The sequence below is a fragment of the Procambarus clarkii genome, chromosome 46 (assembly GCF_040958095.1).
Source record: "Procambarus clarkii isolate CNS0578487 chromosome 46, FALCON_Pclarkii_2.0, whole genome shotgun sequence".
NCBI classification, from domain to species: domain Eukaryota; kingdom Metazoa; phylum Arthropoda; class Malacostraca; order Decapoda; family Cambaridae; genus Procambarus; species Procambarus clarkii.
The window spans coordinates 26,456,381-26,471,006 of NC_091195.1; the positions used below are offsets into that span (position 1 = coordinate 26,456,381).

General features: G+C 40.8%; 1 protein-coding gene across 3 annotated transcripts in view; it reads left to right on the forward strand.

Moving 5' to 3' along the window:
• The window catches only part of LOC123770557 (serine/arginine repetitive matrix protein 2), a 121,124-nt gene that overhangs the window by 21,439 nt on the left and 85,059 nt on the right, over window positions 1-14,626 (forward strand). For all 3 annotated transcript variants that reach the window (XR_011222188.1, XM_045762574.2, XM_045762577.2), the window contains exon 4: window positions 11,907-13,259. Coding sequence is in view for 2 of the 3 variants with exons in the window: in XM_045762574.2 (XP_045618530.1) it covers window positions 11,907-13,259 (1,353 nt within the window). In the remaining variant the exon portion in view is untranslated. The remainder of the gene's footprint in view (window positions 1-11,906; window positions 13,260-14,626) is intronic.

Below are 14,626 nucleotides of genomic sequence, written 5' to 3' on the forward strand. Positions count from 1 at the left end.
GCCATGTCTTACAGAGTATTTATGTTGCGAAATTCTACATTTCAAATCTTTAGATGTTTGCCCAACATAGAACTTATTACAGTCTTTACAAGGTATTTTATAAATGACAATTATCACTACGGGAGCCGGTCGGCCGAGCGGACAGCACGCTGGATTTGTGATCCTGTGGTGCTAGGTTCGTTCCCAGGCGCCGGCGAGAAAATATGGGCAGAGTTTCTTTCACCCTATACCCCTGTTACCTAACAGTAAAATAGGTACCTGGGTGTTAGTCAGCTGTCACGGGCTGCTTCTTGGGGGTGGAGGCCTGGTCAAGGACCGGGCCGCGGGGACACTAAAGCCCCGAAATCATCTCAAGATAACCTCAAGATAATGAGGGGCTGTTTCTAACTAATAGTTTACCAATATTATTTTCCTAATTAAACAAGACATGAATATCAATTTTTTTTTAATTTTTTGAAAATTTAAAGATTATCTAATGCTTTGTTTGTTCATCTATCAGAAGATGCTCACCAAATTGATTGGGAGATGGCTTCTTAAATAACGAATTGTAAAATCAGTTTCAATAGGAACATAATTGAATCTACTTTAATACAGATTACAAAACCATGTCATTTGAACATTAGCAGTGGCTTATATTATTTAGATCCATTTTTGATTGAGCAGTTAGAGGGCCTCGTTGATACCTGGTTGATGGGGTTCTGGGAGTTGTTCTACTCCCCAAGCCCGGCCCGAGGCCAGGCTTGACTTGTGAGAGTTTGGTCCACCAGGCTGTTGCTTGGAGCGGCCCGCAGGCCCACATACCCACCACAGCCTGGTTGGTCCGGCACTCCTTGGAGGAATAAATCTAGTTTCCTCTTGAAAATGTCCACGGTTGTTCCGGCAATATTTCTTATGCTCGCTGGGAGGACGTTGAACAACCGCGGACCTCTGATGTTTATACAGTGTTCTCTGATTGTGCCTATGGCACCTCTGCTCTTCACTGGTTCTATTCTGCATTTTCTTCCATGTCGTTCACTCCAGTACGTTGTTATTTTACTGTGTAGATTTGGTACTTGGCCCTCCAGTATCTTCCAGGTGTATATTATTTGATATCTCTCTCGTCTTCTTTCTAGTGAGTACATTTGGAGGGCTTTGAGACGATCCCAATAATTTAGGTGCTTTATTGCATCTATGCGTGCCGTATATGTTCTCTGTATTCCCTCTATTTCAGCAATCTCTCCTGCTCTGAAGGGGGAAGTGAGTACTGAACAGTACTCAAGACGGGACAACAGAAGTGACTTGAAGAGTACAACCATTGTGATGGGATCCCTGGATTTGAAAGTTCTCGTAATCCATCCTATCATTTTTCTGGCTGTCGCAATATTTGCTTGGTTATGCTCCTTAAACGTTAGGTCGTCAGACATTATTATTCCCAAATCCTTTACATGCTGTTTTCCTACTATGGGTACATTCGATTGTGTTTTGTACTCTGTATTATGTTTAAGGTCCTCATTTTTACCGTACCTGAGTACCTGGAATTTATCACTGTTAAACAGGGCGATTTGAGTAGGATCATTGGTACACATATGCTATTATTATTGGCCCATTATCCTATATCCTATTGACTCATACATGGGTAATAATAGGGGCGTATTGACCCATATGATGCACCTCTTATTTTGTATCCACCTAATCCCATTCATATATTTGTCATTGTACCTCACTTCACCTCTCTCTCTCTCTCTCTCTCTCTCTCTCTCTCTCTCTCTCTCTCTCTCTCTCTCTCTCTCTCTCTCTCCTCCCAATATATGTCCAAACTAATTGACTTGTAAATCATTCTTTCTGAAGATGTATTAATATTCGAAAGTACTTAAGAAAATTCCTGTTTCAATTCTTCCTCCGTGATCTGACACTGTCACATTTTTCATCACGTGTTAATTTTCGGGATTTACACCCACACATATATATATATATATATATATATATATATATATATATATATATATATATATATATATATATATATATATATATATATATATTAGTATATTTTGGTAGCAGTCTTTCCTGTAGACATATATTATTAAATATGACCGAAAAAGTAAGATTAATAATTCTAACACGAATTTTCTCAATCTTTCGTACATTACGCTTCACTGTTGGAGGTAAATCAAAAATCACTTCTCCAAAATTCATTTTTATTTCTAGTCTGACGCGACACGGGCGCGTTTCGTAAAACTTATTACATTTTCAAAGACTTCACAAATACACAACTGATTAGAACTAACGTATCTCTGCTATTATATCTACATTTGAGTGAGGTGGGAGGGATGATGTGGCATATAATGATGTGGCATTAGGGGATATTAATAGGGTATTAAAAGTATCAACACAAGACAGAACAGAAACAATGGGTATTGAATAGAAGTGTTTGTAGAAAGCCTATTGGTCCATATTTCTTGATGCTTCTATATTGGAGCGGAGTCTTGAGGTGGGTAGAATATAGTTGTGCAATAATTGGCTGTTGATTGCTGGTGTTGACTTCTTGATGTGTAGTGCCTCGCAAACGTCAAGCCGCCTGCTATCGCTGTATCTATCGATGATTTCTGTGTTGTTTACTAGGATTTCTCTGGCGATGGTTTGGTTATGGGAAGAGATTATATGTTCCTTAATGGAGCCCTGTTGCTTATGCATCGTTAAACGCCTAGAAAGAGATGTTGTTGTCTTGCCTATATACTGGGTTTTTTGGAGCTTACAGTCCCCAAGTGGGCATTTGAAGGCATAGACGACGTTAGTCTCTTTTAAAGCGTTCTGTTTTGTGTCTGGAGAGTTTCTCATGAGTAGGCTGGCCGTTTTTCTGGTTTTATAGTAAATCGTCAGTTGTATCCTCTGATTTTTGTCTGTAGGGATAACGTTTCTATTAACAATATCTTTCAGGACCCTTTCCTCCGTTTTATGAGCTGTGGAAAAGAAGTTCCTGTAAAATAGTCTAATAGGGGGTATAGGTGTTGTGTTAGTTGTCTCTTCAGAGGTTGCATGGCTTTTCACTTTCCTTCTTATGATGTCTTCGATGAAACCATTGGAGAAGCCGTTATTGACTAGAACCTGCCTTACCCTACAGAGTTCTTCGTCGACTTGCTTCCATTCTGAGCTGTGGCTGAGAGCACGGTCGACGTATGCGTTAACAACACTCCTCTTGTACCTGTCAGGGCAGTCGCTGTTGGCATTTAGGCACATTCCTATGTTTGTTTCCTTAGTGTAGACTGCAGTGTGGAAACCTCCGCCCTTTTCCATGACTGTTACATCTAGAAAAGGCAGCTTCCCATCCTTTTCCGTCTCATAAGTGAAACGCAGCACGGAACTCTGCTCAAATGCCTCCTTCAGCTCCTGCAGATGTCTGACATCAGGTACCTGTGTAAAAATGTCGTCAACATACCTGCAGTATATGGCCGGTTTCAAGTTCATGTCGACTAAGACTTTTTGCTCGATGGTACCCATGTAGAAGTTTGCAAACAGGACACCTAGGGGAGAACCCATGGCGACCCCATCTACTTGCTTATACATGTGCCCATCCGGGCTCAAGAAGGGTGCCTCTTTAGTACAAGCTTGGAGTAGTTTCCTCAGAATACTTTCTGGCATGTCAAGAGGAGTACAGGCTGGATCACGATACACTCTGTCGGCTATCATTCCGATTGTCTCGTCCACAGGTACGTTGGTAAACAGCGATTCTACGTCCAACGAGGCTCTTATCCCTGTGGCCCGTGTGCCCCGCAGTAAGTCCACAAATTCCTTTGGAGACTTCAGGCTGAAGGCGCAAGGAACATAAGGAGTCAGCAGGCCGTTGAGTCGCTTCGCCAGTCTGTACGTGGGTGTGGGTATCTGGCTAATGATTGGCCGAAGTGGGTTTCCAGGCTTGTGCGTCTTGACATTTCCATACGCATATCCAGGTTTATATTCCCCAATGATCTTTGGCAGGTGGAGTCCGGATTTCTTGGCGTTCACAGTTTCGATCAGTTTGTTGACCTTTGCTTTTAATTCGGCTGTAGTGTCCTTCGTTACCCTTTGGAACTTAGTTTGGTCAGAGAGTATGATGTTCATTTTCGCCAGATATTCGTCTTTTTTAAGAATGACATATATTGGCGACTTGTCACCTCTCCTGACAACTATCTCCTTGTTCTCACGAAGGTTTTTAGCTGCCGCTTTAAGCTCGGGGGACAGTATGGTGCTTCTGTAGTTGCCTCGATTCTTTCCTCCTTCTGCAATAAGTTCTGCTTGTAAGGTATCTTTGGTAGTGACCTTCTTTTGTGTCTCGAGGTCGAATATGTCGTCCAACAGAATTTCCAACTCTACTTTCCGGGCCATTTCACTCGGTCTGGACATAACATGACAGTTTATGCCCAGATTTAGGAGAGTGACTTGGTCCTCAGTGAGGTTAATTCCTGCAAGGTTCAGGAAGCCATCTCTTGGTCGTGGAATTGCCATAGGTCCTCCATATAATGTTGTTAGTTTCTTGATAATCCTTGTTTCAGTGCTGAGGTGATGTTGGTCTGTGAGGATGTCGAGGTGTTGTTCAATGCGGGTACGGATACTATGGTCGATGTTGCTATTTCTCCACTCGTTTGTAGCATGAAGTAGTTGCGTTTTGTTGTCTTTGATTTCATTCTCTGCCTTGTATATCTGATCACGAATCAGATCCTGGCGATATTTTATCGTGAAGGCTTGATTCCTTGCTGCTGGGTCGTGCACTTTAATATTAGTATATTTTGGTAGCAGTCTTTCCTGTAGACATATATTATTAAATATGACCGAAAAAGTAAGATTAATAATTCTAACACGACATATTCGACCTCGAGACACAAAAGAAGGTCACTACCAAAGATACCTTACAAGCAGAACTTATTGCAGAAGGAGGAAAGAATCGAGGCAACTACAGAAGCACCATACTGTCCCCCGAGCTTAAAGCGGCAGCTAAAAGCCTTCGTGAGAACAAGGAGATAGTTGTCAGGAGAGGTGACAAGTCGCCAATATATGTCATTCTTAAAAAAGACGAATATCTGGCGAAAATGAACATCATACTCTCTGACCAAACTAAGTTCCAAAGGGTAACGAAGGACACTACAGCCGAATTAAAAGCAAAGGTCAACAAACTGATCGAAACTGTGAACGCCAAGAAATCCGGACTCCACCTGCCAAAGATCATTGGGGAATATAAACCTGGATATGCGTATGGAAATGTCAAGACGCACAAGCCTGGAAACCCACTTCGGCCAATCATTAGCCAGATACCCACACCCACGTACAGACTGGCGAAGCGACTCAACGGCCTGCTGACTCCTTATGTTCCTTGCGCCTTCAGCCTGAAGTCTCCAAAGGAATTTGTGGACTTACTGCGGGGCACACGGGCCACAGGGATAAGAGCCTCGTTGGACGTAGAATCGCTGTTTACCAACGTACCTGTGGACGAGACAATCGGAATGATAGCCGACAGAGTGTATCGTGATCCAGCCTGTACTCCTCTTGACATGCCAGAAAGTATTCTGAGGAAACTACTCCAAGCTTGTACTAAAGAGGCACCCTTCTTGAGCCCGGATGGGCACATGTATAAGCAAGTAGATGGGGTCGCCATGGGTTCTCCCCTAGGTGTCCTGTTTGCAAACTTCTACATGGGTACCATCGAGCAAAAAGTCTTAGTCGACATGAACTTGAAACCGGCCATATACTGCAGGTATGTTGACGACATTTTTACACAGGTACCTGATGTCAGACATCTGCAGGAGCTGAAGGAGGCATTTGAGCAGAGTTCCGTGCTGCGTTTCACTTATGAGACGGAAAAGGATGGGAAGCTGCCTTTTCTAGATGTAACAGTCATGGAAAAGGGCGGAGGTTTCCACACTGCAGTCTACACTAAGGAAACAAACATAGGAATGTGCCTAAATGCCAACAGCGACTGCCCTGACAGGTACAAGAGGAGTGTTGTTAACGCATACGTCGACCGTGCTCTCAGCCACAGCTCAGAATGGAAGCAAGTCGACGAAGAACTCTGTAGGGTAAGGCAGGTTCTAGTCAATAACGGCTTCTCCAATGGTTTCATCGAAGACATCATAAGAAGGAAAGTGAAAAGCCATGCAACCTCTGAAGAGACAACTAACACAACACCTATACCCCCTATTAGACTATTTTACAGGAACTTCTTTTCCACAGCTCATAAAACGGAGGAAAGGGTCCTGAAAGATATTGTTAATAGAAACGTTATCCCTACAGACAAAAATCAGAGGATACAACTGACGATTTACTATAAAACCAGAAAAACGGCCAGCCTACTCATGAGAAACTCTCCAGACACAAAACAGAACGCTTTAAAAGAGACTAACGTCGTCTATGCCTTCAAATGCCCACTTGGGGACTGTAAGCTCCAAAAAACCCAGTATATAGGCAAGACAACAACATCTCTTTCTAGGCGTTTAACGATGCATAAGCAACAGGGCTCCATTAAGGAACATATAATCTCTTCCCATAACCAAACCATCGCCAGAGAAATCCTAGTAAACAACACAGAAATCATCGATAGATACAGCGATAGCAGGCGGCTTGACGTTTGCGAGGCACTACACATCAAGAAGTCAACACCAGCAATCAACAGCCAATTATTGCACAACTATATTCTACCCACCTCAAGACTCCGCTCCAATATAGAAGCATCAAGAAATATGGACCAATAGGCTTTCTACAAACACTTCTATTCAATACCCATTGTTTCTGTTCTGTCTTGTGTTGATACTTTTAATACCCTATTAATATCCCCTAATGCCACATCATTATATGCCACATCATCCCTCCCACCTCACTCAAATGTAGATATAATAGCAGAGATACGTTAGTTCTAATCAGTTGTGTATTTGTGAAGTCTTTGAAAATGTAATAAGTTTTACGAAACGCGCCCGTGTCGCGTCAGACTAGAAATAAAAATGAATTTTGGAGAAGTGATTTTTGATTTACCTCCAACAGTGAAGCGTAATGTACGAAAGATTGAGAAAATTCGTGTTAGAATTATTAATCTTACTTTTTCGGTCATATTTAATAATATATATATATATATATATATATATATATATATATATATATATATATATATATATATATAATGTCGTACCTAGTAGCAAGAACGCACTTCTCGGCCTACTATGCAAGGCCCGATTTGCCTAATAAGCCAAGTTTTCATAAATTAATGTGTTTTTCGACTACCTAACCTAACTTTTTCGGCTACCTAACCTAACCTATAAAGATAGGTTAGGTTAGGTTAGGTTAGGTAGGGTTGGTTAGGTTCGGTCATAAATCTACGTTAATTTTAACTCCAATAAAAAAAAAATTGACCTCATACATAATGAAATGGGTAGCTTTATCATTTCATAAGAAAAAAATTTGAGAAAATACATTAATTCAGGAAAACTTGGCTTATTAGGCAAATCGGGCCTTGCATAGTAGGCTGAGAAGTGCGTTCTTGCTACTAGGTACGACATTATATATATATATATATATATATATATATATATATATATATATATATATATATATATATATATATATATATATATATATATATATATATATATATGTCGTACCTAATAGCCAGAACGCACTTCTGAGCCTACTATTCAAGGCCCGATTTGCCTAATAAGCCAAGTTTTCATGAATTAATGTTTTTTCGTCTACCTAACCTACCTAACCTAACCTAACCTAACCTAACCTAGCTTTTTTTGGCTACCTAACCTAACCTTACCTATAAATATAGGTTAGGTTAGGTTAGGTAGGGTTGGTTAGGTTCGGTCATATATCTACGTTAATTTTAACTCCAATAAAAAAAAATTGACCTCATACATAGAGAAAAGGGTTGCTTTATCATTTCATAAGAAAAAAATTATAGTAAATATATTAATTCAGGAAAACTTGGCTTATTAGGCAAATCGGGCATTGAATAGTAGGCTGAGAAGTGAGTTCTGGCTACTAGGTACGACATATATATATATATATATATATATATATATATATATATATATATATATATATATATATATATATATATATATATATATAAAAATATATATATATATATATATATATATATATATATATATATATATATATATATATATATATATAAATATCTTTGTTTTACTCCTTGATGATGAGTCAAAGTGTACGCAGGAACCAACATATTTACTGGTTCCTATTTACACAAAACCTGCAATTATAAAAACTTAATACATAGTCTTGAGTTTATATATGATGAAACTATAATGTCATATATACCCCAAGTTTTCAACTTAAAATACTCTGAATCATTTATTGATAAATCCAGCCAAATTGCTCGTATATCTTACTGTAGTTTGAACAAGAAAGAATTCAACATTAAGAATAAATGAACTCTGTCATTTCATTATAATTTCAATTAAATTCCTAAATTATTAAAATAATTTAATATCAATGTAGCATATAGGAATCTTGATATCATAAAAAAACATTCTCCAGGAAGTTGAAATAGATGCGAGTATAAAATTTCATGTAAAGATTGCACAATGTTCTGTGTTGGACAAACTGGTAAACATCTTGGTCAGAGAATAAAGCAACATCAGTATTCTATAAGTATAGGTCAGGAGTTCAGAGTATTATTTGTTCCCTTAAGAGATTGTAATTTTTTGTAACAATTGTAATGATTGTAATAATTTCATGCAAAGTTGTGGAGTGTAAATCAGTTACTGAAAGAAATATTATTGATTCTTCGTTTATAAAAAATAGTGAGTTAGATTATATTAACGTAAGTCCAGGATTATATAAATTATATAACTCTATACTTGGTATGATTTGTGATAGGTATAAAATTATGTAAACAATATGTGTATGTGCAATATAATACCCCAATACCACAGTTAATGTCCACTGTATACCACAGTTAATGTCCACTGTATACCACAGTTAATGTCCACTGTATACCACAGTTAATGTCCACTGTATACCACAGTTAATGTCCACTGTATACCACAGTTAATGTCCACTGTATACCACAGTTAATGTCCACTGTATACCACAGTTAATGTCCACTGTATACCCCAGTTAATGTCCACTGTATACCACAGTTAATGTCCACTGTATACCACAGTTAATGTCCACTGTATACCACAGTTAATGTCCACTGTATACCACAGTTAATGTCCACTGTATACCATAGTTAATGTTCACTGTATACCACAGTTAATGTCCACTGTATACCACAGTTAATGTTCACTGTATACCACAGTTAATGTCCACTGTATACCATAGTTAATGTTCACTGTATACCACAGTTAATGTCCACTGTATACCACAGTTAATGTTCACTGTATACCACAGTTAATGTCCACTGTATACCATAGTTAATGTCCACTGTATACCACAGTTAATGTTCACTGTATACCACAGTTAATGTCCACTGTATACCATAGTTAATGTCCACTGTATACCACAGTTAATGTCCACTGTATACCATAGTTAATGTTCACTGTATACCACAGTTAATGTCCACTGTATACCATAGTTAATGTTCACTGTATACCACAGTTAATGTCCACTGTATACCATAGTTAATGTTCACTGTATACCCCAGTTAATGTCCACTGTATACCACAGTTAATGTCCACTGTATACCACAGTTAATGTTCACTGTATACCACAGTTAATGTCCACTGTATACCATAGTTAATGTTCACTGTATACCACAGTTAATGTCCACTGTATACCATAGTTAATGTTCACTGTATACCACAGTTAATGTCCACTGTATACCACAGTTAATGTTCACTGTATACCACAGTTAATGTTCACTGTATACCATAGTTAATGTCCACTGTATACCACAGTTAATGTCCACTGTATACCACAGTTAATGTCCACTGTATACCACAGTTAATGTCCACTGTATACCACAGTTAATGTCCACTGTATACCACAGTTAATGTCCACTGTATACCATAGTTAATGTTCACTGTATACCACAGTTAATGTCCACTGTATACCACAGTTAATGTTCACTGTATACCACAGTTAATGTTCACTGTATACCATAGTTAATGTCCACTGTATACCACAGTTAATGTCCACTGTATACCACAGTTAATGTCCACTGTATACCACAGTTAATGTCCACTGTATACCACAGTTAATGTCCACTGTATACCACAGTTAATGTCCACTGTATACCATAGTTAATGTTCACTGTATACCACAGTTAATGTCCACTGTATACCACAGTTAATGTCCACTGTATACCACAGTTAATGTCCACTGTATACCATAGTTAATGTTCACTGTATACCACAGTTAATGTCCACTGTATACCACAGTTAATGTCCACTGTATACCACTGTTAATGTCCACTGTATACCACTGTTAATGTCCACTGTATACCACAGTTAATGTCCACTGTATACCCCAGTTAATGTCCACTGTATACCACAGTTAATGTCCACTGTATACCACAGTTAATGTCCACTGTATACCACAGTTAATGTCCACTGTATACCACAGTTAATGTCCACTGTATACCACAGTTAATGTCCACTGTATACCCCAGTTAATGTCCACTGTATACCACAGTTAATGTCCACTGTATACCACAGTTAATGTCCACTGTATACCACAGTTAATGTCCACTGTATACCCCAGTTAATGTCCACTGTATACCCCAGTTAATGTCCACTGTATACCACAGTTAATGTCCACTGTATACCCCAGTTAATGTCAACTTAATCTTCCTACCTTCATGTCACCTCCATTAATCAATATTTAGGTTTATGAATCTTTGTCTGGTTAGGTGTAGTGGGGTGGATATATATATATATATATATATATATATATATATATATATATATATATATATATATATATATATATATATATATAATATTGGTGTATACTGGCAGCAGGTTTTCTGTTATACATGTCCTTAAATATGACAGCATATTCTGTATTTACTATCTTCTGGTCTAGGGCTTCTATCCCTCTAACTGGTGTTCTTGCATCAGGGTTTAGTTGGAAGAAGAGTTCTCCAAAAGTTATGTTCGTTTTCGAGGTGAAGAAAAAGAAGTAAATATAGAATGTATTACACTTATTATATATTTGCACAACGTTTCGAACCTATATGGTTCATTCTCAAGTGATAAAAAAATACAAATCGCGTTAGATTTATACCAGTACGGGGTCAGGTGAAGAGAAATAGAATAAAGTAAAAGGTGAGGCAAAAATAGGGGATGAAGCACATACACATACCATCGGTCCAGGTGTCTTCTTATAGCAGCGTTTATTTCCGTGTTGCTATATTCATTGTTCACCAACACCTGAGTTATTCTTTCAAACTCTACGCTTATATTCATCGAGCGCTTACTCACTGTTCCGAATGGAGCAACGTGAGTAGAGAGTTTGAAAAAATGATTCAGGGATAATTCGCGGATTGGCAGATAGAAATATATGATGACATCAAAACAGGAAACTGCAGAATGTCCATATGTTCCACCTCATATTTATTTCCACCCATTCATTCATCTGTATGTCTAACCTACGCTTGAAACAATCCAGGGAGCCCACGTCTATTACGGTAAACAGTAACCTGTTCCACAAATCAACAACATGATTTCCAAACCAGTATTTACCCAGGTCTTTGTTATTAATCCAAGTTGATCGAATTTTGTATCATTTCTTCGTGTTGTAATCTGCTATACCCTCCTCATCGGTATACCCTTCTATCCACCTGAATAGTTTACTCATATTCCCCCTTACTCTACACCTTTCTGGTGTACGTAAACTAAGTATAATTCAATTGCTCATTGAGATTTGTAAGTTTTGATAGTTGGAAAATTTTTATGTTGAATTATATTCTTTAATGTAACTGTTCTCACCAGACTGATGTGAGAGTGATCCCTGTGACTGTGGAGGCGGAGGCCGAAGGTGGCAGGAGTGGCACGAAGCGGCACTCTGTCACTCAGCCAGACCCGGGACCAACTCCCAGCAAGAGGCCCCAAGACCCATACACTCAAGGGCATCAACACTCGGCCTCCAGAGACAGAAGCACGAGCGGGAGACGACACACCTTCGGGGAGAGTCCGAGCGCGGAACGCAACAGAGACGAAGGGCTGAGGACGAAGGAGACGACCACCAGACGACGAGTCAACGACACAGATGACGACCTCGACCACAGAAGGAAGAGCTATCCTGAGGGTGCCACTCCGAGGTCGACCTCTATCGACGCCGGCGGCAGCAGAAGAAGAAACAGAGACATAGCGGAAGATCCGGAAGACAAAGGCTGTCACAGGAGTCGAAGAAGAACCTCAAAATACGAGGAAGCGACGGAAATCAACATCCCGATCCGCTTAGAGCGTGTGGACGACGCTGAAACCGTTGCCGAGCTTCCAGCCACAAAGGCCTTCCAAGGCCTGGCAACTGCCCGGCCGAGTATACACAAAGATGCAGCAATACGGTCCCAAGAACAGGAGAGCGTCGGGGAGCGACCAGTCGTGCACCAGAATACTGAGAGTAAGACGCCAAAGACCTCAGGCAACACCTCGTGTGACTTCACTTCTGCCAAAGACAGACCCAACAATAACAACTTTAGAGACAAGGAGAACATCAAGCCGTCTGAAGTCATCACGCCATGGACATACTCTAATATATACGTGAAACAATCTGAGGGCGGCGGAGAGGGCAGCGAGCTCCGGACAAATGACCCAAAATTAAATGTAAACAAAGAGCAAGCCAGCCAGAGGAAATATCCCAAGCGTCAGGAGGAGGTTGAGGTGGTGACACCGGACGACACTGTGCCAGCTAGCGCCCAGATTAACAAACCCCTCCAGCACAAGCCAGATAAAGATGGCACTAGAGAGAGTTTCAAGCACCCAGACATACTGCCTAAACAAAATAAGGCAGAAGAAAGCCAGAAAAAAACTCCAGATCACAACAATTACCTGAGAAATTCCTCGCAAGACTCGCCACAGAGTCGAGACAAGTCCCCCATCGTCGGACGCGAAGTGAAGGTCGAGCAGAAGCAGTCAGACATGGAGGGAGACATGTTCAAGGACTGTTGGCAGAACTTCAGCAGCACCCTGCAGGAGGTGCTGGCTCGCCTGCAGGAGTTGTCTTCGGAACTGGGACAGTCCAAACCAGCCACCAAGACCTCGCCGTCCTCCTCAGCAGAGAGTTCCGCAAACTCCAGCAGACAGACGCCCCACGACACGCCCAAGGAGCCATCGAGTACCCAGGTGAGTTCCCACACGCTCTGCTGTCCTCTGCCCCCCCAGCAGTCACCCTGTGACTCCAGCAAGTTTATTTTCATGTATTTTTTTAGATTAGATTTAACTGTTTTAGGAAGTATAAGAAAATCATATGTATTATGTAATTATCTATATGTAATGACACCACTGTTGACCTGACTCTTGGTACTGTGAACATAATCCCGCTGCCTTATGATGAGTATTATTAAGACCTGTCAACCACTGGAGGGTTATTAAGACCACCACAATACTTTACTGATCAGCCAACAAGTTTGGTGTTGGGCTTAAGGGCTATCAACCTCTGGAGGGTTATTAAGACCACCACAATACCTTACTGATCAACCAACAAGTTTGGTGTTGGGCTTAAGGGCTATCAACCTCTGGAGGGTTATTAAGACCACCACAATACCTTACTGATCAACCAACAAGTTTGGTGTTGGGCTTAAGGGCTATCAACCTCTGGAGGGTTATTAAGACCACCACAATACTTTACTGATCAGCCAACAAGTTTGGTGTTGGGCTTAAGGGCTATCAACCTCTGGAGGGTTATTAAGACCACCACAATACCTTACTGATCAACCAACAAGTTTGGTGTTGGGCTTAAGGGCTATCAACCTCTGGAGGGTTATTAAGACCACCACAATACCTTACTGACCAGCCAACAAGTTTGCTGTTGGGCTTAAGGCCTATCAACCTCTGGAGGGTTATTAAGACCACCACAATACTTTACTGACCAACCAACAAGTTTGCTGTTGGGCTTAAGGCCTATCAACCTCTGGAGGGTTATTAAGACCACCACCTGGGAATATATTCCGACATTCCCTCCAGAACCTCAGTAGATGTGACCCGGTCACAGCTGCTCTGCGCGTCGTACTAGAGCGGGATCCGCAGGGCGCCCCCTTGCCCTCCCAGCGTCGTCGCACACCTTCCGTCACAGGCTAACAGCCACGAGTTCTTGGCACTTCTTTGCCTACTAAACTTGGCTTCTTCATATTCCCCGGGAGTACCTAATCCTCTGCGACAATGGTAGACAGCATTGGGTGCCCAAATCCACTGAGCGAGGATCCCAGAACCTCCAATCTCGAGAGCACACTGACGCACTTCTGCTCGCGTCAAAGGTCTGTGAAAATATACTGGCTCAGTGACCTGCAGGTCCTGAGCCAGGCCTTCCGGTGATGTCACAGCAGGCTCTGATTGGTTAGTCACGTCACGTGACCTCGGCCAGCCAATCGCCAGCTTGCTGGCGCCCTAATGTCTTGGCGCCAAACCGATAGAGACGTCGCCATCTTTTATGTACATGGGGCGTAACACCCCCTTACCTGCAAAACTTATAAATGATAATTTCTCCATAAATA